The sequence below is a fragment of the Penicillium riverlandense genome (genome assembly GCF_028828495.1).
Source record: "Penicillium riverlandense strain IBT 135883 chromosome Unknown utg000001l_segment0_segment0, whole genome shotgun sequence".
NCBI lineage: Eukaryota > Fungi > Ascomycota > Eurotiomycetes > Eurotiales > Aspergillaceae > Penicillium > Penicillium riverlandense.
In genome coordinates, this window is record NW_026643194.1 from 3,108,789 (window position 1) to 3,134,035 (window position 25,247).

The following is a 25,247-nucleotide window of genomic DNA, read 5'->3' on the forward strand; positions in this document are numbered from 1 at the left end:
TGTAGGATCCAGCTGCAGGAGTCCGGAGTAGGATTTCTGGGCGTGGGCGCTTAGCCATATTTTAACATTGGTGAAACCCCAGCAGACGCAAATTGTTCTATGTGTAGCATACGTTCCGAAGTCTGTGGTCTAGCTTAGTTTTCAGTAGATACTGTTGTCAAGCTTTCCGTCACGGTCCGCAGCTTATAATGATAGAAATCGTACTGCTATGCAGCTCCGCAGTCTTCTTTGTCCTTGCACTTAATCTTAAAATAGCCTCCACATAATAATAACAGGTAACTCGGACAGCGTTAATCATGACTAGGGCTTTGCTATATACATTATCCATACTTTGTAAGTCCTCAGTCCTATCGTTGTCCTGGAAGTCATAGAAATTCACAAGTTGACGCCGAGATAGGTGCCTTTGGCGCTGGCAATGCTCGGGTTGAGGCGGAGGAAAGTTCTGTCAGTAGGCAGCATGGATCAAGTGCTTTGACTGCTAGCGTTGCTATAAGCACTGTAAGTATTACTAGCCTCCTAAGTCACTGCTACAAGACACTGATCTTATTTGCAATGCAAAAGCACCTGTCCCACACCGTCCACACCACGAGTGCGAATATAAAACATGACGAAGAAAACTTCTGCTTATTTTCAGCACTCGTGGGTCCATCCCAGGCTTATTCTCTGTTACGTATGCTTTGTCCACTCACCCTGTCAAATGACTACTCTAGTGTTGGAACGGCCTGACGTGCTGCAATTTCCGATGTGTCAATACCAACACAGATAGTAGTAATTGTGGTGGATGCGGTACTACTGTATGTCTTTCGCTTGGCTTATCCTTTCTTTCTACTTTCTATATAGGTTTTACTAACCAAATATTATAGTGCCCATCCGGTTTGAAATGTAGCTCAGGCTCCTGTTGTAGCGCTGCCCAAACTTGCACTGGATCCACCGGCAGTTCGACCTGCGTGAGTCTACTTGAAATATAGTTATCCGAGTGGGCAATGTCACTAACTTAAGCGATATTTATAGTGCCCAGCAACTCAAACATGTATCTCAGGCGCCTGTTGCGATAATAGTTCGCTCTGTGGTACTGGAGCCTCGGCTACGTGTGGCGTAAGTATTTCTTTGGAACTATCACTCAAGGTACTAATTTAGGCAATCTGGTCTACAGTGCCCAGTCGGCGAGATGTGCATCTCGGATACGTGTTGTACTACTGCTCAAACCTGCGCTGGAAGCGGCGCTTCTACTTGTGTGAGTCCCCTGGAATATGTAGACTGGGGGTAGCTATTGATGAGCATGCTTCATAGTGTTCCGCAAATCAGACATGCGTCTCGGGTGCCTGTTGTGATAATACTGCGCTCTGCGGTACTGGAACTACAGCCACGTGTGGCGTAAGTATCTCTCTAGACAGCGATCGTCAGTTCACTAATTCAAACCATTTCTTCCTATAGTGCCCGACTGGCGAGACATGCGTCTCAGGCTCTTGCTGTGCTAACACTCAAATTTGCCAAGGCGCTAATGGTACTTCCTGCGTAAGTCAGCTTTGGGACATCTATATATTGAAGTAGTTCACTCATTCACTTGATGCTTCTACAGTGTCTCGCAACCCAGACATGCATCCTGGGTGCTTGCTGTGATACCCTGTCAGTCTGTGGCACTGGAGCTGCAGCAACATGTGTAAGTGTATATCCTATATGCCATAATATCGGATTAGCTTACTCGAACATTCAATGCTGCAGTGTTCCGCGGGTCAGACTTGCGTATCGGGTGTCTGTTGTTCTGCTACTCAACTTTGCATTTCAAACCCCGGCTCTACATGTGTCAGTAATCCTCGGTCTTTCAAATGTAGACATGATTTGTTGATTGAAATGGTGTTATTTCTTCAGTGTTCGGCAGACCAAACCTGCGTTTCAGGTGCCTGTTGCGATAATGATTCAATTTGCAATGGAATTGGTGGCCCTACATGTGTGAGTAGTTCCCGATGTGTGAGTTGTGGATATCATTTATTGACTGACATAATTCGTCGAAGTGCCCGGGAAACCAAACGTGTGTCGCAGGGGCTTGTTGCAATAACAATAGCATCTGTGGTTTTGGGCCGACAGCCACGTGTGGTGTATGTATATACTGTAAATTCTCCGTTATCGGATGTACTGATTTGATCATTCTACTTTATAGTGTCCCACTGGCGAGACGTGCGTTTCGGGTGCCTGCTGTGCTACCACTCAAGTTTGCCTAGGAGCGAATGGTGCCTCCTGTGTAAGTCAGCCTTGGAACACGGATACATATCGAGATAGTTCACTGATTTACTTCATGCTTCTGTAGTGCTTACCAGCCCAGACGTGTATCTCAAAGGCCTGCTGTGATACCTCCTCAGTCTGCGCTGAAACCTGCGTGAGCTACCCTCCAAGTAAACAGATATTAAGTATAAATGCTAATCTTGTTGATGCTTTCAGTGTTCGGCAACTCAAACATGCATCTCGGGTGCCTGTTGCGATACTACGCAAGTCTGTCACTCTGGACTGGGCATTTCCGCATGTGTAAGTCACCCCAGAGATGTATGGGCTATGACACACAGTATTTTCTAATCATATGACATCTCTTATAGTGTGCGGCTGGCCAAAAATGCATTGCGGGCTCGTGCTGCGACGATAGTCAAATTTGCACTGATGCAATGGGCGTCAGCACATGTGTACGTATTCAATATCATCAGGATATTTCTTTGGGATATACAATTTCCTGATTTATATAACTGTTTTCAAGTCTCCCGCCGGTGATACATGTCTGTCGGGCGCCTGTTGTGCCCAAGCTTCAGTTTGTGGCGATACGTGTGGGGTAAGCCACTTTCCAGTGGATAACCTATTTGGTACAAGCAGTTATTGATTCCCTGGATTATAAAGTGCGCGACAGGCTCAACATGTCTGAATGGTTCCTGCTGCGCCGATAGTCTCATTTGTGGTAGCGAGCCTACCGTAACATGCGGTGTAAGTAATCCCAAAAGACCTTGGACTGCAGATGCTGAGCTAGGAAATTGCTCCAGTGCCCCAATGGGGGGCTCTGTATATCGAGCGCTTGTTGCGATATTACCGACATCTGTACCAACGATGGCGTTGTTGGCTGTAGTGTAAGTCATTCGTCCTGGAGATATACCTTGGTGATGTGTATTGATTTAAATCACTACTCACATAGTGTCCTTCTGGCGAATCGTGCTTCTTAGGCACTTGCTGCGCCACTTCTCAAGTCTGCCTTAATGCGTCTCTATCGCCCATTTGCGTAAGTTAATTTCCAACATTGGAAGTCTATCAGGTTTTGAAGCAGATCACTAATAAGACTATTATTGAATAGTGTACTACGCCGTGCGCCTCCGGCCTCTGTGTGTGATACCAATGCCGTAGGGTTATCTTGAAATTAACCACTCTCGAGGCCTGCTCGGGTGTCAAAATAGCTTCAGCGAGACTGCAGGAGCAAAGAGAGAAAGAAAAATGTCACTTTTGTCTTTACTTTTGATTTAGCTTTAATGCAAAGAACCTTCCTGTCGTCGCAACCAATACATTTCCGAGAATGCCACACCGTTAACACGATGACGCCCAACATTCAACAAGTAAAGAACCAAAATCGGAACAACTTCCAGAATTATCTCGGAGCCGGACCTGAGCTGCTCACTGAGCAACCTGAGCGCGAACTCGATTACTCACCTCCTTCAATTCTCAAAGTGCCTCGGCTCCTTCGCCTGCTCCGATGATAATCGCTCTACTGCCTATTGATGTCCCTAGGAGTCCGAGCCAGAATGCCATTTTCCCGTGTCTTTAGTGTCTTTTACCCTCCCCTTCGAACTTCGTAGTAACAAACTCGATTTTTTTGAAGTTCGGGTGAAGGGCTGAATCGACCAAGATATGAGTGGATGGTGGTTGCGATGGCGAGGGCTTAAAAGGTGCTGCCGGCATTTACGAAATACAAAGCCAAGATGGGTCTTAGATGCGTACTAATATGGTTTCATATGCATTTGGAACTCCTGGGAGCAGAATTCTACTTTATATGTTGTATTCTAGAGTATGTCGTGAATCGAGAGAGACAATGAATCAGCATCACGGAAGGCTTTTATCGATCTAGCCCATTTGCCTGGCACTATACCATTGACATACGCTTAGCAATTTCCTAAAGTGGGAGATAAAATAAGAAATGTGGTACGAACCATCTGCCAGTATGACCCTCTGTTCTGGAGCAGCTCCTGATGCGAGCCCCGTTCAACGACTCGTGATCCTTTGCCACTCTGACTCTCCCCGAAAACGAAGATAACATCCGCCTTTTGAATAGTCGCTAGTCTGTGTGCGACTGCGATAATCGTCATACTCCTCCGTGCAGCCAACCTTTCAAGGGCGGCTTGGACTAACTTCTCGGACTGCGAGTCAAGGCTTGATGTCGCCTCATCTAAGAGAAGCAGAGACGGTTTCCGCAATAGTGCGCGCGCGATGGACAGTCGTTGTCGCTGGCCTCCGCTGAGAGCTGTCTGTGCTTTGATTCCTAGATCTGTGGAGTATCCATCTGGAAGGGATATGATAAAGCTGTGAATCTCGGCATCGATGCATGCTTGAATCAATCCTTCTTCCGTGTACTCCGAGCTTTCGAGTCCGAGGGTGATATTATCACGGATCGTGCCTTCAAACAGTCGCGGCTCTTGGGCTACCAGTGACAAAGATCTTCGGTATGATGCTGGATCAATAAAGGTGATGTCCTCACCGTTAAGGAGAACAGTCCCTCGGAACGGATTGTAGAATCGCTCGAGTACCGAAATCAGGGTTGTCTTGCCACACCCCGATGGCCCCACGAACGCAACAAACTGGCCACTTTCGATGGTAACGTTAAGACCCATGAAAAGAGGGACTTCCTGTGACGCATATTTGAATGCAAGATTCTGAAAATCAATGCGAGCTCCGGACCTGCGGGATTGATCGGCCATGCGCTGTCTGGAAGCAGCACTAGTGTCGTCCAAGGCTGGCCGGAAGTTCAAAATCCGGGTCGCGGCGGATGTAGCCTGGGCAATATTCGGCCCAAAACTAAAAAATTGACCTGCTTGTTGCCCACCGAGGATGATTGACATGTACACAACAAAGAAGGAGGCGGGCTGGTACTCTCTGGATGCGAGAAGCTGGCCGCCGTACCAAAAGGTAAGCGCCATGGCGCAGAGTTCAACACTATCGGAGAAAGCGAACACCAGGGTGGCCAGCCAGGCTTTGTGGAACGCTTTTTTCTGTTGTTGTTTCAAAAGATCTGAGTACCGATTCAAGATAGAACCCTCCATGGTCAACGCCGAAACGGTCCGGAATGCCTCGATAGCTTCTGCTGCAAACTGAGAGCTACCCGAGTATACCTCCGCGTTCAGAGCTTCAAATTCCAGTTCGTATCGGATGCGCATGAATGCAGCAAGGAAGACACAGGGAAGAGCGGCAAACACAGTCACGAGGCTTAGCTTCCAGCCAAAGGAGAAAGCGATTGCGATGCAGCCTATCATACTGCAGACTGAAATTATTGGAAAAATGCCGTTCAGCCCGACCATATCCTGAATCTGCTTGGGATCGGTGGCTAGACGCGAAACCAGGGAGCCGGAGGCATTTTCGTTCAAGTCATAAAACGGAACCGGCTGTCTCAGAATATTTTGGAAGTATTCTGTTCGACAAGAGGAGGATATTTCCTAGAGTTTTATTAGATCAGCTTATCGTATCCTGGGTAAAGGCAACAATCACTGACAACGGAGAGTCTGTTGGCTGAGTATCCGACCGCGGCGTAGCAGGCTGCGGTGCCTAGAGACAGGATGAAGAAAATCAGGGCCCAGAAATTGGCAGCATCGCTCAGCTTTTTCCCTGTGAGGCGGAACACATCGATGAGATTTGCAAATAGCCAACTTTGTAAAGGGAAGGCAGCTGATGCACAAGTTAGCCAAGTACAGTAAGTTTAACCCACAGGACTTACATGCAGCACCCAGTACCCCCAGTAAAGCAGTCAGGCAAAGTAACCAATGTGTCCTTGCCTCATAAATAAAGACCCCAGCGCTTCGAAAGAAACCACGGATTTTTACTTTCTCTTTGTACTCATCTTGTGGCTGCTCGGAGATGACAGTAGTGGAATGTTCAAGTTCCTCTTTCATGGCTTCTGTGACCTCCATTGGATCGGCTTCTTCTGCAGCGATCTCAAGTTTTTGAGCATTGACAAGGCCTCGGTAAAATCCATCCTCCATGGCAAGAAGCTCCTCGTGTGTCCCTTCCTCGATATTGACACCGCCCCTGAGAACCAGAATGCGGTCGGCGCGCCGAACGGTAGACAGTCTGTGTGCGATAACAATTGTGGTGTGACTTTTGGAGACGCGATCAAGGGCTGTCTGGACTATCTTCTCTCCACGGACGTCAATTGCGCTAGTAGCTTCATCCAGAACCAGAATTGTAGGCTCCTTCACGATGCTTCGGGCTATGGCCAGACGCTGTTTTTGACCGCCACTCAATTTGGTGCCGTTCTCTCCGACAATGGTGTCATACCCCTAGAAGGGTTAGATAGATGGCATCCGCTACAAGCACAGTTGACATACCTTTGGGAGACGCTCGATGAACTCGTCTGCAAATGCTTCTTTGCAAGCATTCTCCACTAATTCGGCCTTCACAGAATCAGGTTCATTCTCCCACCTTGTGCCGACAAGACCATATGAGACGTTCTTGAAAATCGTATCGTTGAAGAGAAAAGGTTCTTGCTGTACGAGTCCGATTTGGGACCTCCACCACTTGAGATCCAATTCTTCGATATTTCGTTGGCCCACGAAGATACCTCCTTGTTTCGGGTTATACCATCGCTCCATAAGAGCCACAATAGTGCTTTTTCCAGACCCCGATGGGCCCACCAATGCCGTGGTTTTGCCTCTTTCGAATCGAACGTTCAGTCCCTGGAAGATCTTGTTCCCCGGTCGCGTGGGGTATGTAAAGTCCACGTTTTGGAAGACGATATCACCCTGAGCTAACGCTACAGAATCTCGAAGACCGCCAGCGACAACCTTCTCTGAGTCTATGATCTCGAAGAACGAAGTCGACGCACTGGCCGCCTTGAACACCATCGTCAACGGTGTTGCAATATTTCCAAGGACACTTACTGCGATCATGATCGAGAAGAATACGCTGCAAGCCGCAATTAGTATGGGGGGATAATGGTAGCGGGAATTGACTAACATGATGACCGTATTAATGTCTGGGATGTGACCCTCCCGGTAGAGCTTCAGGCCAAGCCAGAATGCAAGTGAGTAACTGGCGTACATGGCAAAAAACATGAGACCAAACTGGACACCCACGATTATGGCCATGCCTCGGCCTCTATTCCGGGATTCTATAACCCATTGTCGATATTTCTTAGCTAGAGGCGCTTCGGCACCAAGAGAGATGACAGTCCGAATTGCGCCAAAGACTTCTGCTGCGATTGCCGAATGATTTTCGTCCGCCTTGTCCACCTTTTGTTGGATCTGAGATATAGCGGGCAGCGTCAGGCTGCAGGCAACGAGAATGAACAGAAGACAAGAGCTGGTGGCGAGAGTGAGGGCCCATGAGTATCTGAAGGCGATGATGTATGCGGCGATCAAGAGGGCTAAGGATTGGAAGAGAATGGCCAGCTTGTCTGATATGCTCTGCTGGATCGTATTGGAGAGTGTGGTGATCGCATTGACGACCGTCCCAACTGAGACTTGGTCCAGTTTACTGATTGGCTGAGCGAAAAGCGAATCCATGTACTCCAGTCTCAAGGCAGCTGAAACCCGAAGGCTGATAACACGGAAGCAATACTGGGATGGAGCAAGTCAGCTTCCTGAAGATATTGAATATTTTGGGGGCTGGTCGGGTGGTTACCATCGAGAAATATGTCAAAGTGAACTTTGCAATGAAGAGATAGACAATGTACAGACTTCCCGAGGGTCAGCTGCGTAGAATCTTATAATAGAAATTTTTGCCTACCTTAGCCGACTAACCGACGTTTTGAACTGGGCTGCAGTGGTTGAGGTTCCAGGGGTAAAATACGAACTGAATTCGCCAACCAGACTACCAAAGACGATATTCATGATCGGTAAGGGCTGATGCAGGATCAGTGTCATATTCATTCGGCTTGGTATGAAAGATATAGCAGGACACGTACCACACCAGAGCCCACGGAGCATATCAGGGCGATCGCGAGGACCATCCGATCTTTGGTAGTCGTATAAGAGAGGATTCTCTGGGTTTGATCAGCCACGGATCACGACAGAACTCCATCTGATGGACTGGACATACAAAGTAATCTTTGAGCGAGGTAGACTGCTCCACCGCATCTTTAACCTCTTCATCCTCCTTGGAAAGGCCAGTGACCTGGTCGTTGGGGAAATCATCCGTCGATGCTGAGAGGGACTCTCCGATCTTAGTGTGTTTCCCTGCCACAGTTTCCTGTGGAGGAATTTTCGAGGAAAGACTCATCCTTCTGGATAGGCGCGAGTATGTGATGGGTTGAAGGGAACCATAGCGCAAAGAGACGGGGGTTCATTCGGTATATATTTAAAGGTACGCGGATAAATTTGGACAGGTGTGCATTGCCTTTAGATGAAAAAATACGAGAATTACCGATATCAGGGTAGTGGATCCGCGATTTGACTACTCTGATAGGCCAAACATAGAGGGCTTTGGTAGCTCTAGGCTGAAAAGTACGAGAGTAGCAAAGGCAGCTTGTCTATCTCGGGCGCCTGGTGATACCTATTTGGACCTAGGGTAGTCAAAGTGGAGACTGTCCGGACTTGCGGGGTTTGCGAAACTCCGGTCGCACTGGGACCACTGAATTCCCACCGGGACTGTCTCACGGACTTTCGGACTCTGCTTTTCCGGCTTCTTCATCCTCGAACTCCTATTGACCATTTTTAGAAATAATACCGGGATATGAGCACCCAGCGGGCCTTGAAGAATATTTCGGTGAGCCTCTTCATCTGACAGTACTAGTTGGATCCTGACCAAGAACTCCTAGTGCAGTCGCTGCCAGTCCAAAAAGGTAGATCTTCTTTGCAACTCCAGCGTCACAGACCAGCCAGAGTAACAGGTTTCTAGATTCGCTGCAATCGAGTCGCCCCGCGATGTGACAAATGTGAATCTATCGGGGCCGAGTGTACATACCTGCCACGGAAGCGACGGACCAAGAAACAAGGGTAACTGCTTACCTATGATTCGGCTTCAATAGTTCGGACGCTTTGATTGACAGTTGACTATAGAAACGACATCAACGAGAATAGTGTTCTATTAGATGTTATTCACCGCCTGGAACGCCTAGAAGAACATTGTGGCCTGGAGAAAGCTCCCGACATCGACCAACATGGCGATCGTTCCATGTCATTTTCATCCGTCGCTTCGGACACCTCTAGACATGTACCCTCGGACAAGTCCCATGTTCCAACCATGCCCGGCGTGATCGGTTGTATCTTGAGTCGCATCAAAAATCCACAGAGTAGGGCACTACTCCTCTCCAATGTCTTCAGTCACCTGCGAACTGTCGAATCGTGCTTTTTCGAAAACGAACGCTGCGTGGCGGCCATCGCTGCTGCAATGTCAGAAATTGAATATCTGCAGAACATACCAGCCAACGAGCCACCAGCGAGTCCTGAAATCCCAAACGACCTGGCAAAGGATTTTATTCAGAGCAAGTTCGTCTCCTGTTCTTAGTCGCCTGTTTGCTAACGTGTTGCTCAGATTATTATGAGTGTTATCAATTCGAAGGTTTCAAAATTCCTCTGGAGAAAACCTTCTTGCTTTCCATCCCTGATTTACTGGAAAACCCTCACATTCAGCTTGACTATACGTCCCAAATCATCTATCATGCCGTTCGTCTTTCAGGGATCGTACTGGATTCCGGCTCTCACAAGGATAACGGCGGCCTTATCCGAAATCTTTGCCGAATGTGTCTGGACCTTGCCGATTGCTGGCTGGACCATATTCAGAATACCCCTGCCGACCTCTTTGCGGCAGTTACAATGGCAAGTGAAGTCATAAAGCTTCAGTCGAGATTAATCAGGGCTGACAACGTACCAGGTATCGATGGCCCTCGAAAGCTGCAATAGCGAACTGGCCTGGAAGATGCTCGGCCATGCCTGCACGATCGCTAAGGCCTTGGGATATTTCTCTGTGGACGGGAATCCAGAAGAGGCAGAGGAAAAGCGGTCTCTCACGCAGGGATCGACGACCGACGAAACCGAAATAGATAAAAATCGAAAACGATTCGAGTTCTGGCATTTACTTCGAACGGATTGTCTCTTCCGACTGTCCTTCGGTAAGCCGACACTTATCTCGGCTGGGTGCTGGAAGGTCAACTTCCCAGATCCCACAATTAATGGCGTTGATGATGAATCTTCTCGCTTCGTACAAATTCATTTCCTGGCTTCTATGCGACTAACCCTGGTGGTGATGAAGTTCCTAGATTGGATTGACTCAGGGCCAGATCCTGACCCTGTTTTGCATGATGCAACAGTCGACAGCTTCCTTGAGGAGGTGCAGTTGATCATGTCTGATTGGGACATAGTATGATTTAATCCCATAATGTTTTCGAACAGTCACACTTGCTAACCCAGCGAAGGACGAGCTTCTTGGCATGGCCAAGTCCCAGGTCGACACATGGTTCTGCGTGGACATGATCTTCAGCAGCTACAAAATCCTCATCGTTCTTCACCAGTCGAAGAAATGCGACCAGGAGAGTCACCGTTTACCACCTCAAACTGTGGATATCTCTAGAAAGTCCATACAAATGTTCCAGTCCCTCCTAGGACCATCATTACAGGCACATTGGGGAATAAGGTATGCGACGAGCCACATCCCACTCAAATCTGTTCCTTGTGCCATTAATAACCACCAAAAAAATCTAGTCTCATCTTAATCCACCAGTTCATTCCTTTTTTCATCCTATGCTTGGATATAATTGGGAGTCCTGAGCGAGACGACCTTGAGACAGATATCACTTCGGTGACCTGGATTAGTGACTATGTCGAAAAGGTCGTCGAGGAGCGTGCCGAGCTAAGGCCTGTGATGATTATCATGAAGGCCATGATGTACGCTTGCCACCAAGTCAAAACGAAATGAACCTTCTAGCGTCTTCGATGACAGGAAATGCATAAACCGGCTATTAGCCTCTAGCCATATGTCTGAGAGTAAAAAACGCGACGATATTAGGTTATATCCACGTTAATTTGAATGCTCCCTAATGGACTAAGCGTTGCTAAGGAATCAGCGAGCATCTATAGTTAAGTAACTAGATAACTTAGTTAATCTCAGCATGATCACTCGGATATCCCCTCCCTGACTTCCGAAGTCTGAAAATTTCCGCAGCCCCACCTATGGCAGGTAACTTGGGCCGGCTGTTGTCTACAACAACCCAGCTCTCCACATCTCACCCCGACCTCAACGTCGATCGTGCCCCACATCCCAATTGATTCAGGCGGTCCTAGTGATCCGATCAGTTCAGGGACATGACTCGAGCCATCTGCGTCTATATAATGAAGCACTGCACTCGAGCCACTCCGATCCTCCGCGTCTCTTCACGGCTTCCTCGAGGCGGCTGCCCAGATATACAAAGATGCGCTCTCATCTCTTTGGCATTGCCGCCTTCATTATCGCCGCGCGTGCTGCTACTCTCGATGACGTCTGTACCCCGTCTTACGTCCAAGCACATCTCCCGGCAACTAGCTTCTATCAAGGTATCACGCTCAATCCCTCCTCAGTCACAGCGAACCCGGTAACCAACGTCGAGGTTGTGGATAACGACTTCTATCCCGACGCAGTCTTCGATTACTGCAACGTCAGCTTCACGTATTCCCACGACGGTTTGGATGATCATGTCACCCTCACATACTGGCTTCCGGCGCCGGACAAATTCCAGAATCGCTTCTTGGCCACGGGCGGTGGCGGCTATGCAATCAACGAGGGCAACCAATCCCTGCCCGGCGGCATTATCTATGGGGCCGTCGCCGGTCTGACCGATGCCGGGTTCGGCGCTGCTCAGAGTAATACGATCACCGAGTGGCTTTCTGCCAATGGGACTCTTAATTGGCACAACATCTACATGTTCGGCTACCAGGGGATTCGTGAAATGAGCGAGCTCGGCAAAGAGTTCACCAAGATCTTCTTCGGTCTGACTCAATCCAATACCACCCTGTACACATACTACCAAGGCTGTTCGGAAGGTGGCCGAGAAGGCTGGAGTCAGGTCCAACGCTACAAGGATTCATTCGACGGTGCCGTAATCGGCGCGCCTGCCTTCCGGTGGTCATTCCAACAGACGCAGCTCCTGTATCCAGATGTGGTCGAACAGACAATGGGTTACTATCCATCTCCCTGTGAGCTGCAGAAGATCGTTAATGAGACTATCACCAACTGCGACCCGCTTGATGGGAAAGTGGATGGCGTGGTGGCACGAAATGATCTGTGTTACAAGCACTATGATATATCTGCGGTTGAAGGACAGCCCTATTACTGTCCTGCAACACCAGCCTCCCCTGGTTCACCGGCTACGCCTGGCCAACAAGGAAACGTGACGAAAAAAGCAATCGCGGTGGCAAAGGAAATCCTCAAAGGGTTACATGATACCCACGGCAGACGGGTATACTTCGCGCCCACTCCCAGCGCCCAATTTACCGAAGCGCAGACCCGCTGGAACGCGACATCTAATGAATGGGGATTATCAATTATCAGCCTCGGTGGTGTATTTGTCGAAGTGGAGCTCAATTTGCTCAATGGGTCAAACATTCCAAACCTCAATGGCGTTACCTACGACACACTGAGAGACTGGATCTACGAGGGCATGCAGCGATTTCAAGGTGTGCTCGAGACTACCTGGCCTGATATCAATCCATATAAGGAGGCTGGCGGAAAGATACTTTTGTTCCACGGTGAGTCGGACTGGGGTATTCCCACCGCGTCCTCGGTTCGTTACTGGGAGTCGGTGCGCAAGATCATGAACCCCGGCAAAAGCTACAACGAGTCCGTCGCTGCTCAAAACGAATTCTTCCGTCTCTACCTCGTACCTGGTGCGACCCACTGCGCAGCAAATCCCGCCGAGCCTAATGGTCCCTTCCCTCAGACAAACCTGGGCGTGATGATAGAATGGGTAGAGAGGGGTGTCGTGCCTGAGACTCTGAATGGCACGGTATTGCAGGGGAAGAACAAGGGCCAGAATCAACAGATCTGTGCCTGGCCACTGAGACCGGTCTGGACGCACAACGCAACCAACCCGGATTGCCAGTACGACCAGAAGAGTGTTAATTACTGGAACTATGACCTGGATGCGTTTGCGGTGCCGATATATTAAAGTATCTCGCAAGGAAATAGACCATAACAGACACCTTCCTTATCTTGTATTAAACTATAAGTTTCGGTACACGAAGGAATGGAACCAATTATTGGCGGTGTTAAGTGGTGATGAGGAGGGAGGGGAAGCGTTGGTTGAAGTCCGTAAATCCTAAGAGACAATCAACTTTTTATGCACTACTTATAACTAGTATACTTAGTAGACAATCACAAGTTCAACAATTTCAGGGATTAATTGATTGACTATTAGTATCCCAGAACCCTAATTGTACAAGGTACTACAGTAAGTATCTATGCTCGGGGCTTAAAATCATTCCTTGTAAATAGCGCATTCGCATAAGCCATAGTATTATGTATAGGTCAATTTCCGAGGTTATCGGCTTTTGTTAATCCTTTGGATTGATTCCTCTGTTCCCTACTAACCCCTATTTGGCGTAGCTCAGAGAGACAGCGGAAGGGTTCATACAATATAGAATGCACTTTGGAGATATAAAGGGGGCACTTTTTGCACTCTTCATTCAGTTTTATCGATAACAGCAAACAAAAACATACAACGTATACTCTTTACAAGGTGTTTGGTTTGGAAGGCATTTGTGATGCGAAGCATTCCATAAGGTTCAGGCCGCAGCCCCGGCCCGGAAGAGCTTCACCATCAGTGCAGGGCGACTCCAAAGCGCGTATGACTTTTGGTTGATCCAGTTCATCGACTCAGGCAAGAGATTAAGGTCGAAGTTCCAGAATAGTTTGGTGAGGATGAGACGCATCTCGGCGTTGGCGAGGCTACGAGAGATCTAATTAGCTGAGAAGAAATGCAGTATCAGAAAGATTCCGACTTACTGCTGTCCCAGGCAGTTTCGTGGACCATATGAAAACGGCTGAAATGCCTCTTTCTTGTCAGCGGCAAAGTCAGAAGTTTCGTCGAGCCAGCGTTCCGGGATGAACACGTCGGGATCCTTGAAGTTGGTGTGCGAATGGAAAGCGGAGAAGAGGGAAATTGAGACGGAGACCTGTATTTACCATATCAGTTTGGCTTAAATTCGGGTAATATAGCTGGCGACTGAATCGGTACTTACTCCACCAGGCACGTACTGTCCATTGATGACAGCGCCGCCTTCAGGGACCAAACGAGGCAGCATAGCCGGGATGGGAGGATAGAGGCGAAGAGTTTCGTTCAGGACGGCAGTAAGGTACGGCAGATCCGCAATGGATGAGAGCGTGATATCGGACTCCTTCTCGAATGCGCCACGTATCTCGCGCATCAGACGGGTGTACTTGTCACGATGCCGAAGGAGATAGTACGTGCAGCCCGAGATGAGAGCGGCAGTGGTCTCGCTGCCAGCCAAAACAAAGACTGCAGCGTTCGCGTCTATCTCAGAGGCAGTCAATCCTTTCCCAATTTTGCTGTGCTTGAGGATGTACGAGGTAAAATCCGGACGTGTAGTTCCACGCTTGAGACGCCGCTGCATCTTTTCCACGCTCAGAGCGAAACTCTTCGTTCTTTTCTGGAGTAGATGACGCGGAACCAGAATCTTGACCAGAGGAAACAGAAGGGGATAGAACCAAAAGACCTTCAGATATGCGCTGGCTTTGACAGCGTCCAGGATGATCAGGATCCACCAGTGGTACTTGTTGCTGTCGAGACAGTCGAATGGCTCTCCAAATGCAAGGTCGCCAATCAGGTCGAAGGTGGTAAAATTGAACCAGCGAGTGAGATCAATGGCCTGACTGTGCGACCCACCGAGCAGTCCTTGAAGTTTTTCGATCAGCACGTCGACGTAGGTGTGCAGAATAGCTTCCTGCTCGCGGAGAGCCTTGTTGGAGAAGGCATGCGTCAGCAGCCGGCGCATACGTGCATGGTCTTCTTCGTTCGCGGTGATGATAGCATTAACTCCATTCGGCGTAGGTGCATACAATGAAGGATCCTTGAGAAAGATCTTCTGTCCTTTCTTGCGATGACCGTAAATGTCTCTCCAAGCAGGCGCAGCACGATAGGCAAGTGAGTTCGGGGCAATACGAACGACTTCGCCGTACTGATCGTGCATGGACCTGATGATTGAGTGCTGCTGGCCTTTGATATCCCAGAGAAGGTGCATCAGAGGGGTGATGGCTGCCAATTTGGGACCCGGGTACCGACTCAGCGGGTGGAAGTGGAGGGTGTAAATAATCCAACAGGAGAAGTAGACCAAGTACTGGAAACCGTGAGAAGCCTGATCTCAGAATTTAGGGTTCATACTCACCACAAACGAGAGACCGGCAAAGATTTTCCACACAGACAGGGCTGCCGGCACATGGCCCAGGTCGAACCCCATGGTTGGGTGTTCAAATCGCTGCAAGCCTTGACTCTAACCAAATTCTATCACAGAAACCAAATGGAGTGTATGAACCAAAATCCAAATCTAACGGGTTCAAAGGAGAAGATGAGAAAATTGGCGAGAGAGGATAGCGAAAAAGGAAGATGCAGAGGGAAGTGGACCATGATGGCAGGTCTCATTCTTTGTCTGCTCCATTGGGGCAAGGCCGAGCCTGAACTAACTATTAGGGGAAACTGCTGGATTATTAGGAAGGCCCTAGCATAGACAGGCTCCGGTTAGCCTTGCTTGCTTCTCCTTTGAAACAAATCCAAAATTTGGGGTGTGAAGCCCGGAAGGGCTTTCCGCTTCAGAGGGATTGAGGATGAACTTGGCATAAAACACACAGACACACTTTACTGAAACAATAACAAGTATTTCTATTCGTCGGTCATAATTCATATCTATACTATCCAAGTTATGCACTTGCAACACCAAAGGACAGGAGACTCCCCGCAGCCAGACCACCAACGAGCATCATACTCATAAAGCCTCCCGCAGCTTCTCTTTCGTTAACCGCAACCCAGTGGCTCGATCCCATCATACAGCTACTAGCCAAGAACCCATTACTGGCACCGAAGAGCAGCTGCACAACAAAAAGATAGAAAAAGTCACTCTGCACCACGGCACCTCGGTTACCGATATTGCAAAGCAAATAGAGCGGAATAAACCCAGCACGCGCGATGGCAATAACAAAAAGCCAGAAGGGTCTGTGAGCAAGAGACAGTCGGGGATTCAAGACTGCCATCCTGCCGATCATATCGCCCACGTTCCAGAACAGAAAGGCCAGCGGGATGAACACGGCTTTGGAATACAAACGAGAACTCCCCGAGTCATTGACGGACTCGATTTCGGCCGTGTACACGGGGAACACCATCGTGATAACGAAGCACAGGAAGACGGACGACGACGTAAGCCTGAGCTTCTTGAAGAGAGTCCACAGACCAACGGATTGGTCATGCTCCCTGGCCGTAGCCGCCTCGTCGTCGTCATGCGTCCACTTCGGCTGACCTGTTGGCTGTCTCTTGATGAGATGGAGGAAGGACAACAGCGCAAGAACCGAGACGACCGTTGCGGCGATGAAGTAGATAAACGCCGACTTCGACGACGACGATCCCGGTGGTACAGGAGCTTGGTCGTCTTTCTTCGTAGGAGCCACCACCAAGGCAGAGAGGATCTGAACAATGCACGGAAGTACACCGGCCAACCCTTGGCCGCCCATGATTGCCTGGGTGTATTCGTCCCTGTCGAAGCCCAAGACATAGGCAAAAACACCATTCTGATTAATCCCGGTCGCCAAACTGGCCCCAAACACCATGACCATGAGAAAGCCAAAATATGCTCGTACGGAGATATCCTTCATGATGACTGTGGAGAAGGCAAGCAAAGTAAATACGATACTGGTCATCAAGAGAGCGACCGTGATACGCCATGGGTAGGACGCATTCTTCTGGACTTTCGCCAGAACAGCCACGCTGGCGAGGTTAGTGACCGTAAATACCGACAGAATCGATGGCTGGTAGTGCGTTGACGCCCATTCATCGGATTCAAACCGGGTGTGAAAATATGGTGCTGCTGCAAGAAGCGTGTTCCTGTCCGGCATATTAGACAGGGCGTTCTGAGAATGAGTAAGGTTCCGCCTACCAGGCCCATAACATGGATACACCCAACAAGAAGAAGATGCCATATATCAATCTCGAGAAACGGGCTCCCGGCTGGGGCCCGATATATGATGGTGGGTCACTATCCTCTGCCTCGGCTGAGCCTTCGAGCGGCTCGTATGCCGCCTGGTCGGATATAAGTCGGCGAACACGGTCCATCGTTGTTCTTGACTACGGAAAGACCCAAGAGCCAGAGTCTGCTCCTAAGTATTCTGGGGTTGAAGCTGACTTAGGGTGGTTTAAGCGAGCACATAGTAGGAGATAAGAAAACAGATGTCTCATCATGGTAGCTCAGTCATGCCCCCAAGATATCCGGAAAGGAATTATGAATATCCGTTATCACGTGACTGTATCCGCGTCAGCTCGGCCTGGACGAAGGATATAGAGCGATGGAAGAAAGTGCGATGGCTTTAGTATATACTCGCTGACCCAACTGGCCCGATTAATCAAGGAAGAGCACAACGGGGATTTCACAAGGGCTCGGGCAATTTCCCAGCCTTGGAACACGTGCTTGATTCCCTTTGTACTGTGTAGGTCACTAGGCTAGGAATGCCGGCCCAACATCTACGCGATTGTATGTGTTGTCAATCGAACAAGCATAGAGAATAATAAAATAGTAGAATTCAATTTGATTATCATAATCGTGAAAAGAATACGGCCCAAATTAAGCTGCAACCTGAGCAGAAAGCCCATCGAGCTCGCGCTGCCAGTTACGGTGCTTCGAGACATGCCAGATGAACATTTCCGCCAGACCCTTCGCATTGGGTCCAACATCCGCCACCTTCAGCGTGGATGCAGCCTCGCCGTGTCCCGTCACAACACCATAGGACTCGAGGCTGGCAGTGCCGGAAGAGGCGACCTTGACCTCGGAAAGACCGATCTGTTTCTCGATGAAGGGAACGGCCTCATTAACACCAGCAATGGGTTTGAGATGGGCAAACGACTCGGTAATCCAGAACTTGGCGACGCCATTCTTAGCCAGCGCGTTAGCGACGTGCTTGCCGCCTGGCACGAATACAGCATCAAAGAGCGTGGATCGCATGCCATTGAAATGGTGATCAGGTACAACAGTCTCTCCGGACTCAGACTTGACGCCCTGGCGCTGGGAGCCTATGGTAAACACAAAGGCACCACGAGATTGCAGCGTCTCCTTCATCGCGGAATAGGAGGCATGGTCGAAGCCGTCGCCAAGTAGAATGGCGATGCGGCGTGTCACAATGATGGGGTTCTCGGGCTGGTACTCTAGCTGGCTGAGGCCCTTTGCTTTCCGACCATGATTCTCCTTCAATGCCTTGCTAGGCGTGTCGGCACCGACATTGGTCGCGACAGTCTTCGCCAGGTCCAGGCTGATGGTCGCCAGGCGTTCGGTCATGCGCTTGTATACCACGGGGTCGTCGCAGTGATCCAGCTCGAAGGAGAAGGCTTTGGCGACGTGGATCTTCTCGATCTCTGACAACGAGTTGTAGAAGGTCTGTGCTTGGCTGTGGTGATCTTTAAATTTGTCTGAAAGCGCTCGCAACTTCATGCCCTGCTGTTTCTGTGGGTAGCTGACGAATCCGCCCTGCGAAGGTTCCGCCGGTGGGTTGGCATGGAACCGGTTCGGCCAATAATTGACTGTTCCCTTATTGATCCGGTGCTTCATAGCGCCGTCGCGGTTGACGAGGGCCATGTAGGGACAAACAGGGCGGTTAATGGGCAGTTCCTCCCAGTTCGGGCCAAGACGTGAGATCTGCGTATCAAAGTAGGAGAAGTTCCGGCCTTGCAACAGCGGATCATCGGAGAAGTCAATTCCCGGCACAATGTGGCTGGTACAGAAGGCAGCCTGTTCGGTCTGCGGGAAGAATTCATCGACGTTGCGGTTGAGCTCCAGCTGGCCGATGTAGCGGATGGGCACTAGTTCCTCGGGCCAGACCTTGGTAGCATCGAGCGGATCGAATTCGAAGTCGTCCACCTTCTCTTCAGGGATAAGTTGCAATCCGAACTTCCAGCGCGGGAAGTGGCCAGCGTCAATAGCGTCCATAAGATCCTTGCGGTGGAAGTCAGGGTCCTGGCCACAGATCTTCAAGGCTTCGTCCCAGACGAGGGAATGTACGCCTAGTTCAGGAGTGAAATGGAACTTGACGAAATGGCGTTTGCCTTGTGCGTTGATTAGAGAGTAAGTGTTGACTCCGAAACCTTGCATCATTCGAAACGAGCGTGGAATAGCCCGGTCAGACATAATCTACACCATTGTCAGTCCCATTATCAGTCACTGAACCTCCATGCTACGAGGAGCGTACTTACCCATTGATTCATATGCGTCGTCTCCGAATGCATATACTGGAAATCCCAGAAGTTGTTGTGGGCACTCTGACCCTGCGGAATCTCATTATGCGGCTCCGGCTTGACAGAATGAATAACATCCGGGAACTTGATAGCATCCTGGATAAAGAAGACGGGGATGTTATTTCCGACAATATCCCAGTTACCCTCTTTCGTGTACATTTTGATGGCGAATCCGCGCACGTCCCGCACTGTATCTGCACTACCCTTACTCCCCTGCACCGTAGAGAAACGCAGGAACAGCGGCGTCTCACGACTGGTATCCGTCAAGACGCCGGCGGTGGTAACGTCCTCGGCACTCTCGAAGAGCTTAAAGGTACCAAAGGCACCTGTTCCGCGGGCGTGGACAACGCGCTCAGGGATGCGTTCATGATCGAAGCGCATGATCTGATGAATTTGATACATTAGCAGTGCACAAATGGGCCAACTTTAGTGAACGTACCTTCTCACGCGCGATCTGGTCTTCGAGAAGCATAGGACCCGTCTTCGACTCGCTGGCAACACGCAGCCAATGGTCCGGGTCGGAGATCTTGATGCCATAGTCGGTTGTCATGTGCTGCTTGCCACCTACTTCGACCATGTCCTTTTGCATGTCGGCCAACTTGGCATCTGGAGCTTTGGTTGCCATCGTGATGGATAATTCGGGAAAGAGTTCATGCACTGGTTAGATGGAAAAAGTGGTATAATGAAGTATTAAAGTTCGGATGGCATCGACATCATATTTATGTACAGAGACGTAGGGGATCCAGGCTGTTTCGCCAAAGAATTTGCCTTTCACTATTGTCAATGATGTAACACCTATGCCAATCACAACGCTTATGAAAGGAGCTCAAGTGTAGCAGCATTCCCCGCGAGTGGGGCTACTGGCATCGGCTATAGGTTAATCGGGGAAGAAGGAACCAGAAAATCCTGAAATCCGTCATGAGGTTTCCGACATGAAGCAAGAAATATTGCGAATCGCCACTCGTTGATTCGCGGGTTGTGGGGTTCCATGGGTTCGGATCGGCAGAGCTCGATGATGTGAACCAAACGTTGCTTGCAAAGCCGATGACGTTTCAAAAGTTCTGGAACTCGGATTCTGAATAATCTGGAGAATAACAAAGACGTGGCCAGGAAACTTGAAGCTCGGGTGGGTTTGACGTCACCTGATACCGGGATCGGCAAGTGGGCCTTGCAGAGAAATAGACTGTATACATCTAAAAAAACAGTATATTGAAGAGTAACCTTTCCGTATCACTTTTTAGCTACGACGATCCGAAATTCGTAAAATATGTCGTTTATGCCAGAAGATGAATGTTCGTCAGGATGGCGCCTGTCTCCTAATCTAGCAACCTCCAATAGAAAAGGTGGTAACAACTTCACCTGAGGGATAGCTGACCAGACAATTCGATTAGGGTCGTCTTCTTGTGTTTGGAAGAGCCACGGGAACCTCTCATTCGCGATAAACGGTTCTTGAGGGAAGACATGAATATCGTACATGAGAAACGCACAAATTCACATATATTAACCGTATTAACACTTCATCATAGACTAATTGATCGACATTCTGCATAAAACCTCGGGGCTTTGCATAGTTGAATAGACTAAGCCGTGCGTCGGGCATAAGATAGGCAGACCCTTTCATTCCCGACAACTTGGCCCTCAACAAAGCAGCACATGTAGTTGATAAGTCCTAATAGGCAGGACAAATTTGTCAATCGTCTAATTCCGCCCGAATACCCAGGTAATTGCTCTATCCACAGCTGGCATCTTGCCCACCAAATCTGTTGAGTCACTCTCGCGTGGTAATCTGGGATTGACTATGGACATGAAATATCCCTCCGGTGACTCCTCTCCGGGATTGACTCCACAAGCACAAACAATCCAGGACCGCCCTGATTATTAGTCACAGCGACAACGGCCTGTGGGTCAAGAATAGTCGAATCCTGGGAATCCTTGGTGTATTGCATGGCTGACAATAGATTCCGCCCCTTTTCAAGTTGTCGTTAACGACATCGATTTTGTCACGATCCATTTCTAGGGGTAAACTGATGCGCCAGGAGCAAAAGACCAGGATGCTTGGACAACTCCCAAGAACTGCCTTACTTTATAAGGAGCCTTGATCGTCACAGATGTAACTATAAATCGCCGTTTCTTGGAAGCCTGTCTAGAGGATCCTTTGCTCTAATCCCCAAGATCTCCCTTTGGCCCCCCGTTGACGACCGCCGGACGTGTCACTTCTATTACGGGACTACTTCAATTTTTCTGCCCGTTTCGGCTCCCTTATATTTTGATAATCTTTCAAACCAAGTCAGAAATGTTTTCATATGTAATACATAGTTGAGTTTGCTATAGTATGATTTTGATTTTTCTTTTCAGGCCCCCAGACCTGTATTTTTCTTCTTCTTGATAAAGGGCCCTTCGGAAGTCACCTATCTAGTGTAGTCAGGCCGCAAAACCACTCGGTCCCTTGAGCAATTATAGCTTTACTGCCTCGTCCCTGAATTTAAAGATCCGCCTGCCTTATACGGAATCTGCCAAATAACGATAAAAGCACAAGTACGGAGCAGAATCGTATGTAACACAGGTGGGGAATATACTAGTAGGGGCCAAACTATTTTGCACCACTAAACTCCTTAGCGGATAGCCTTTTAGCGACGGATCTATAGGATAAATTAAGTAACACCCCCTCAGACGAACGTAGACGACCGGATTTGGCCCTATGGCCCCTATTTGGCACCGCATCTACTCTTCGAAACAAACGGGGGATTACTATCATCGACCCGTCGCCGCGTCTAGTGTTTTCAAAGTAAACCTCGCATGAATAGCCTTTAAGTCTTGCAATTACCTCTTGCGAACCTCAAACACCGTCTCACTGAGTACCCATCATGAAATTTTCTTCCTTTGCCCCAGTTTTTGCTCTTTTCGCTGTAGCCCAAGCGGCTGTTCTGCCAAAAGGACTTTTGGCAGAGTCAGCTTCTGAACCGGGTATTTTGTCTCAGCGAGACGACTCGCCTAATATCTACGAGAAAAATGTCGCAAAAGGCCGTGGTTATTGGGATCAGCTGCAAACCAACCTACAAAACGCTGATGCTACTGATGTTGCCGCGATCGACTTCAACGCAAAATGGGAGGCCCGTTCACCTAGTATCGGCTCCGCGTCCGAAGCTGCGCAATTCGCTATGCAGAAAGCTGGACTCAATACTAGGCAGCAATTTCTCTCCGTGACAGCAAGTCTTAAGACAAATCGTTATATCTATTATACGGACGCTATGTCACCCTCAATCGGCACCATAATCGCAAAGAACAACTATGGACGGGCAGTCGATCCACACACCGGGGTCGTAACGAATGCGCCAGACAAATGGTCTGCCGTGACATGGCATCTTTGGCAGCAGGCTTGTAAGCAAGCTAATAATAAAGACCCATCCGGGCTTGATTACGTTTTCCAAGACCATATCATCAACGAGCAAACAATCAAGGCCCTGGATGATGCAATGGCCGTCGCAGAAAGCAAGAAAACCGACAATCAGGGAGAACCGGTAGTCACGACATGGACGCCAGATGACGATCAGTTTTATGCTGCACTCGCAACACCGAATGCCGTTGGAGTCGCATATCTTCTAAAAGATTATCCTGTCGGGTTAGGTTGGAAGACTATTGAGAGTATTTCAGTGTTCTGGCTTCACGGCTTCAAGGAGCCCAATATGTGGTTCAAACTAAAACCTTTCTGTGGTTGATGCGACGTAACTTGTTGGTTGGTGCCAGCGTCCGGTCTTGGGGGGGTGATATTGATATAAATAACACAATCCTTCCAGAGTGGGCACTCTTTCATCTTGATTTGTATAGAAGAAAACGAGAGTCGAAGCCTCGGTGTATTCTCCCAGTATGTTTATGGAATGTATGTCTGAAGCTGACGAGTTCGTCTTTTGGGTCTTTTATCGCAGTATAGATCAGTACCGCCGGCGGTGAGTCACCCGCCAAATGCCCCCGCCGTTCAGACCGACTCCAGCTCATGGAGAACTTACAGCCGGTTATTCATGCTTGAATGAAGCGTCACTGGTGTACACTGCTGCGCTGCTGACTAGAGCATACAATGGCGATCCAACCGGAACGCTTAGGACACTCAATACTTGACCAGTTCCTTCTGGATAAAGATTGGAAAAACTTCAATCATGGTAATTTCCTAGTTTTCTCATCAACCTTCCTTGTTATTTCCACGAGGCATCACTAAAACTCCAACAGGGGCGTATGGCACATTCCCTGTGGAGGTTCGAGACGAGCTCCGCAAGTTCCAGGATATGATCGAAGGACGACCAGACAAGTTTATACGTTATCTATATCCCAAGTTTCTAGATGACTCTCGAAAGGCAATGGCCTGCTACCTGAATGTCCCTGTGGCCGAGGTGGTCTTTGTGAAAAGTGCAACTGTTGCCATCAATACGGTGCTTCGAAATCTTTCCTACGATCCGGGGGACATGATTATATATTTCTCCACCATTTTCGATGCTTGTGAGAGGACGATCGAATCTGTCTTGGAGACTACACCGCTTAAAGCTCGAAAGATAGATGTTTTGTTCCCAACTAGCCACGAACAAATCGTCGCGAGTTTCCTCGACACAATCAAAGAAGCCAAGCGAGAGGGTTTCAACGTACGGATTGCCCTTTTTGACACCATTTCCAGTCTACCAGGTGTCAGGTTTCCGTTTGAATTGTTAACGGAGGCTTGTCGAGCCCACGGGATTCTTAGCTGCATTGATGGCGCACATGGTGTCGGCCACATTCCTCTCGATCTCGGCAAACTAGGAGCGGATTTCTTCGTGAGCATGACCCATAAGTATGAGTCTCCGCGCAACGACTTCAAAATTTATTGGCCCATATACAATGCTAATTTTCCGGTCTAGATGGCTCTATAATACAAGGGGCTGTTCGGTTTTCCACGTTGCTCTCCGCAACCAACAGCTCATCCGCACAACAATCCCAACGTCTCATAACTTCATTCCGAAGCAGCAGCAGTACGAATCCTCGAAGCTGACAGCATCGCTGCAGCCTAATTGCAAATCACCCTTCGAACTGATGTTTCAGAATGTTGCAATCACTGATGACACTCCTTATTTGACTATACCAACCGCACTTCAGTATCGCAGCCGACTCCCTGGAGGCGAGGATGGGATTTTCAATTACATTCGTGAGATCGCCTTTTTCTGGAGGGAACCTCGTCGCCCAAATACTTGAGACGGAGGTTCTAAGAGAGCCAAATCATGAACAGACAGGACCGTGCAGGATTCGCGACTGTGCGTTTGCTAATGTGCGTCTTCCGTTGGTGATCTCGGACTGCAGCTCGGGAGGGCAGACGAAAGTCATGGAAGGACTAAATACAACGCCACATTGGCCTGTTCTGAGTACTTTGCAAGCATCGAATGTCGCAACGCGGATTCAAGATCAGCTGGTGGCAGACTATTCCACTTCTGTTAATGTCTTCGTACATAACTCGGCATTGTGGGCCCGAATCAGCGGTCAGATATATTTGGAGCTTGAAGATTTCAGGTGGCTTGCACAGGTTTTGAAAGTAGTATGTGCGGAAGCATGTGCAAGCTTGGGAGAGTCGAATGCGAGATGAGGAGCCGTACCT

At 49.0% G+C, this 25,247-nt stretch overlaps 10 protein-coding genes across 10 annotated transcripts; 6 read left to right on the plus strand and 4 right to left on the minus strand.

The window, feature by feature from the left end:
* Positions 1-552: 552 nt before the first annotated feature.
* N7474_001270 (uncharacterized protein) lies at positions 553-2,927 on the plus strand (the record flags this gene model as incomplete). Its single annotated transcript, XM_057192685.1, has 17 exons — positions 553-670; positions 905-947; positions 1,012-1,095; positions 1,154-1,234; positions 1,291-1,374; positions 1,435-1,515; positions 1,580-1,660; positions 1,723-1,803; positions 1,870-1,950; positions 2,013-2,096; positions 2,159-2,175; positions 2,220-2,239; positions 2,358-2,374; positions 2,437-2,520; positions 2,589-2,672; positions 2,744-2,815; positions 2,891-2,927. The coding sequence occupies 17 exons, from the start codon at positions 553-555 to the stop codon at positions 2,925-2,927; spliced, it is 1,149 nt and encodes a 382-aa protein (XP_057057638.1).
* Positions 2,928-4,078: 1,151 nt separating this feature from the next.
* On the minus strand, positions 4,079-8,448 carry N7474_001271 (ABC transporter B family protein; the record flags this gene model as incomplete). Its single annotated transcript, XM_057192686.1, has 10 exons — positions 4,079-4,105; positions 4,173-5,669; positions 5,726-5,898; positions 5,948-6,509; positions 6,558-7,134; positions 7,186-7,787; positions 7,852-7,906; positions 7,957-8,072; positions 8,135-8,212; positions 8,269-8,448. 10 exons carry the CDS (start codon positions 8,446-8,448, stop codon positions 4,079-4,081), a joined length of 3,867 nt encoding a protein of 1,288 aa, XP_057057639.1.
* A 539-nt stretch (positions 8,449-8,987) lies between these two features.
* N7474_001272 (fungal specific transcription factor domain-containing protein) lies at positions 8,988-11,082 on the plus strand (the record flags this gene model as incomplete). The annotated part of the gene is made up of 7 exons (XM_057192687.1): positions 8,988-9,010; positions 9,067-9,164; positions 9,218-9,667; positions 9,730-9,977; positions 10,042-10,527; positions 10,583-10,800; positions 10,869-11,082. Coding segments are annotated over 7 exons (1,737 nt in total), but the record flags the coding sequence as incomplete, so codon positions are not given.
* Positions 11,083-11,575: 493 nt separating this feature from the next.
* N7474_001273 (tannase) lies at positions 11,576-13,306 on the plus strand (the record flags this gene model as incomplete). Its single annotated transcript, XM_057192688.1, has 1 exon — positions 11,576-13,306. One exon carries the CDS (start codon positions 11,576-11,578, stop codon positions 13,304-13,306), a length of 1,731 nt encoding a protein of 576 aa, XP_057057641.1.
* A 616-nt stretch (positions 13,307-13,922) lies between these two features.
* On the minus strand, positions 13,923-15,614 carry N7474_001274 (cytochrome P450; the record flags this gene model as incomplete). The annotated part of the gene is made up of 4 exons (XM_057192689.1): positions 13,923-14,085; positions 14,143-14,312; positions 14,379-15,512; positions 15,543-15,614. 4 exons carry the CDS (start codon positions 15,612-15,614, stop codon positions 13,923-13,925), a joined length of 1,539 nt encoding a protein of 512 aa, XP_057057642.1.
* A 457-nt stretch (positions 15,615-16,071) lies between these two features.
* Positions 16,072-17,473, minus strand: N7474_001275 (nucleoside transmembrane transporter FUN26; the record flags this gene model as incomplete). The annotated part of the gene is made up of 2 exons (XM_057192690.1): positions 16,072-17,245; positions 17,298-17,473. The coding sequence occupies 2 exons, from the start codon at positions 17,471-17,473 to the stop codon at positions 16,072-16,074; spliced, it is 1,350 nt and encodes a 449-aa protein (XP_057057643.1).
* A 505-nt stretch (positions 17,474-17,978) lies between these two features.
* On the minus strand, positions 17,979-20,264 carry N7474_001276 (uncharacterized protein; the record flags this gene model as incomplete). Its single annotated transcript, XM_057192691.1, has 3 exons — positions 17,979-19,535; positions 19,598-20,023; positions 20,079-20,264. 3 exons carry the CDS (start codon positions 20,262-20,264, stop codon positions 17,979-17,981), a joined length of 2,169 nt encoding a protein of 722 aa, XP_057057644.1.
* A 2,239-nt stretch (positions 20,265-22,503) lies between these two features.
* N7474_001277 (uncharacterized protein) lies at positions 22,504-23,355 on the plus strand (the record flags this gene model as incomplete). The annotated part of the gene is made up of 1 exon (XM_057192692.1): positions 22,504-23,355. The coding sequence occupies one exon, from the start codon at positions 22,504-22,506 to the stop codon at positions 23,353-23,355; it is 852 nt and encodes a 283-aa protein (XP_057057645.1).
* A 356-nt stretch (positions 23,356-23,711) lies between these two features.
* N7474_001278 (uncharacterized protein) lies at positions 23,712-24,850 on the plus strand (the record flags this gene model as incomplete). Its single annotated transcript, XM_057192693.1, has 3 exons — positions 23,712-23,793; positions 23,861-24,452; positions 24,520-24,850. The coding sequence occupies 3 exons, from the start codon at positions 23,712-23,714 to the stop codon at positions 24,848-24,850; spliced, it is 1,005 nt and encodes a 334-aa protein (XP_057057646.1).
* Positions 24,851-24,876: 26 nt separating this feature from the next.
* On the plus strand, positions 24,877-25,235 carry N7474_001279 (uncharacterized protein; the record flags this gene model as incomplete). Its single annotated transcript, XM_057192694.1, has 2 exons — positions 24,877-24,923; positions 24,956-25,235. 2 exons carry the CDS (start codon positions 24,877-24,879, stop codon positions 25,233-25,235), a joined length of 327 nt encoding a protein of 108 aa, XP_057057647.1.
* Positions 25,236-25,247: the final 12 nt, after the last annotated feature.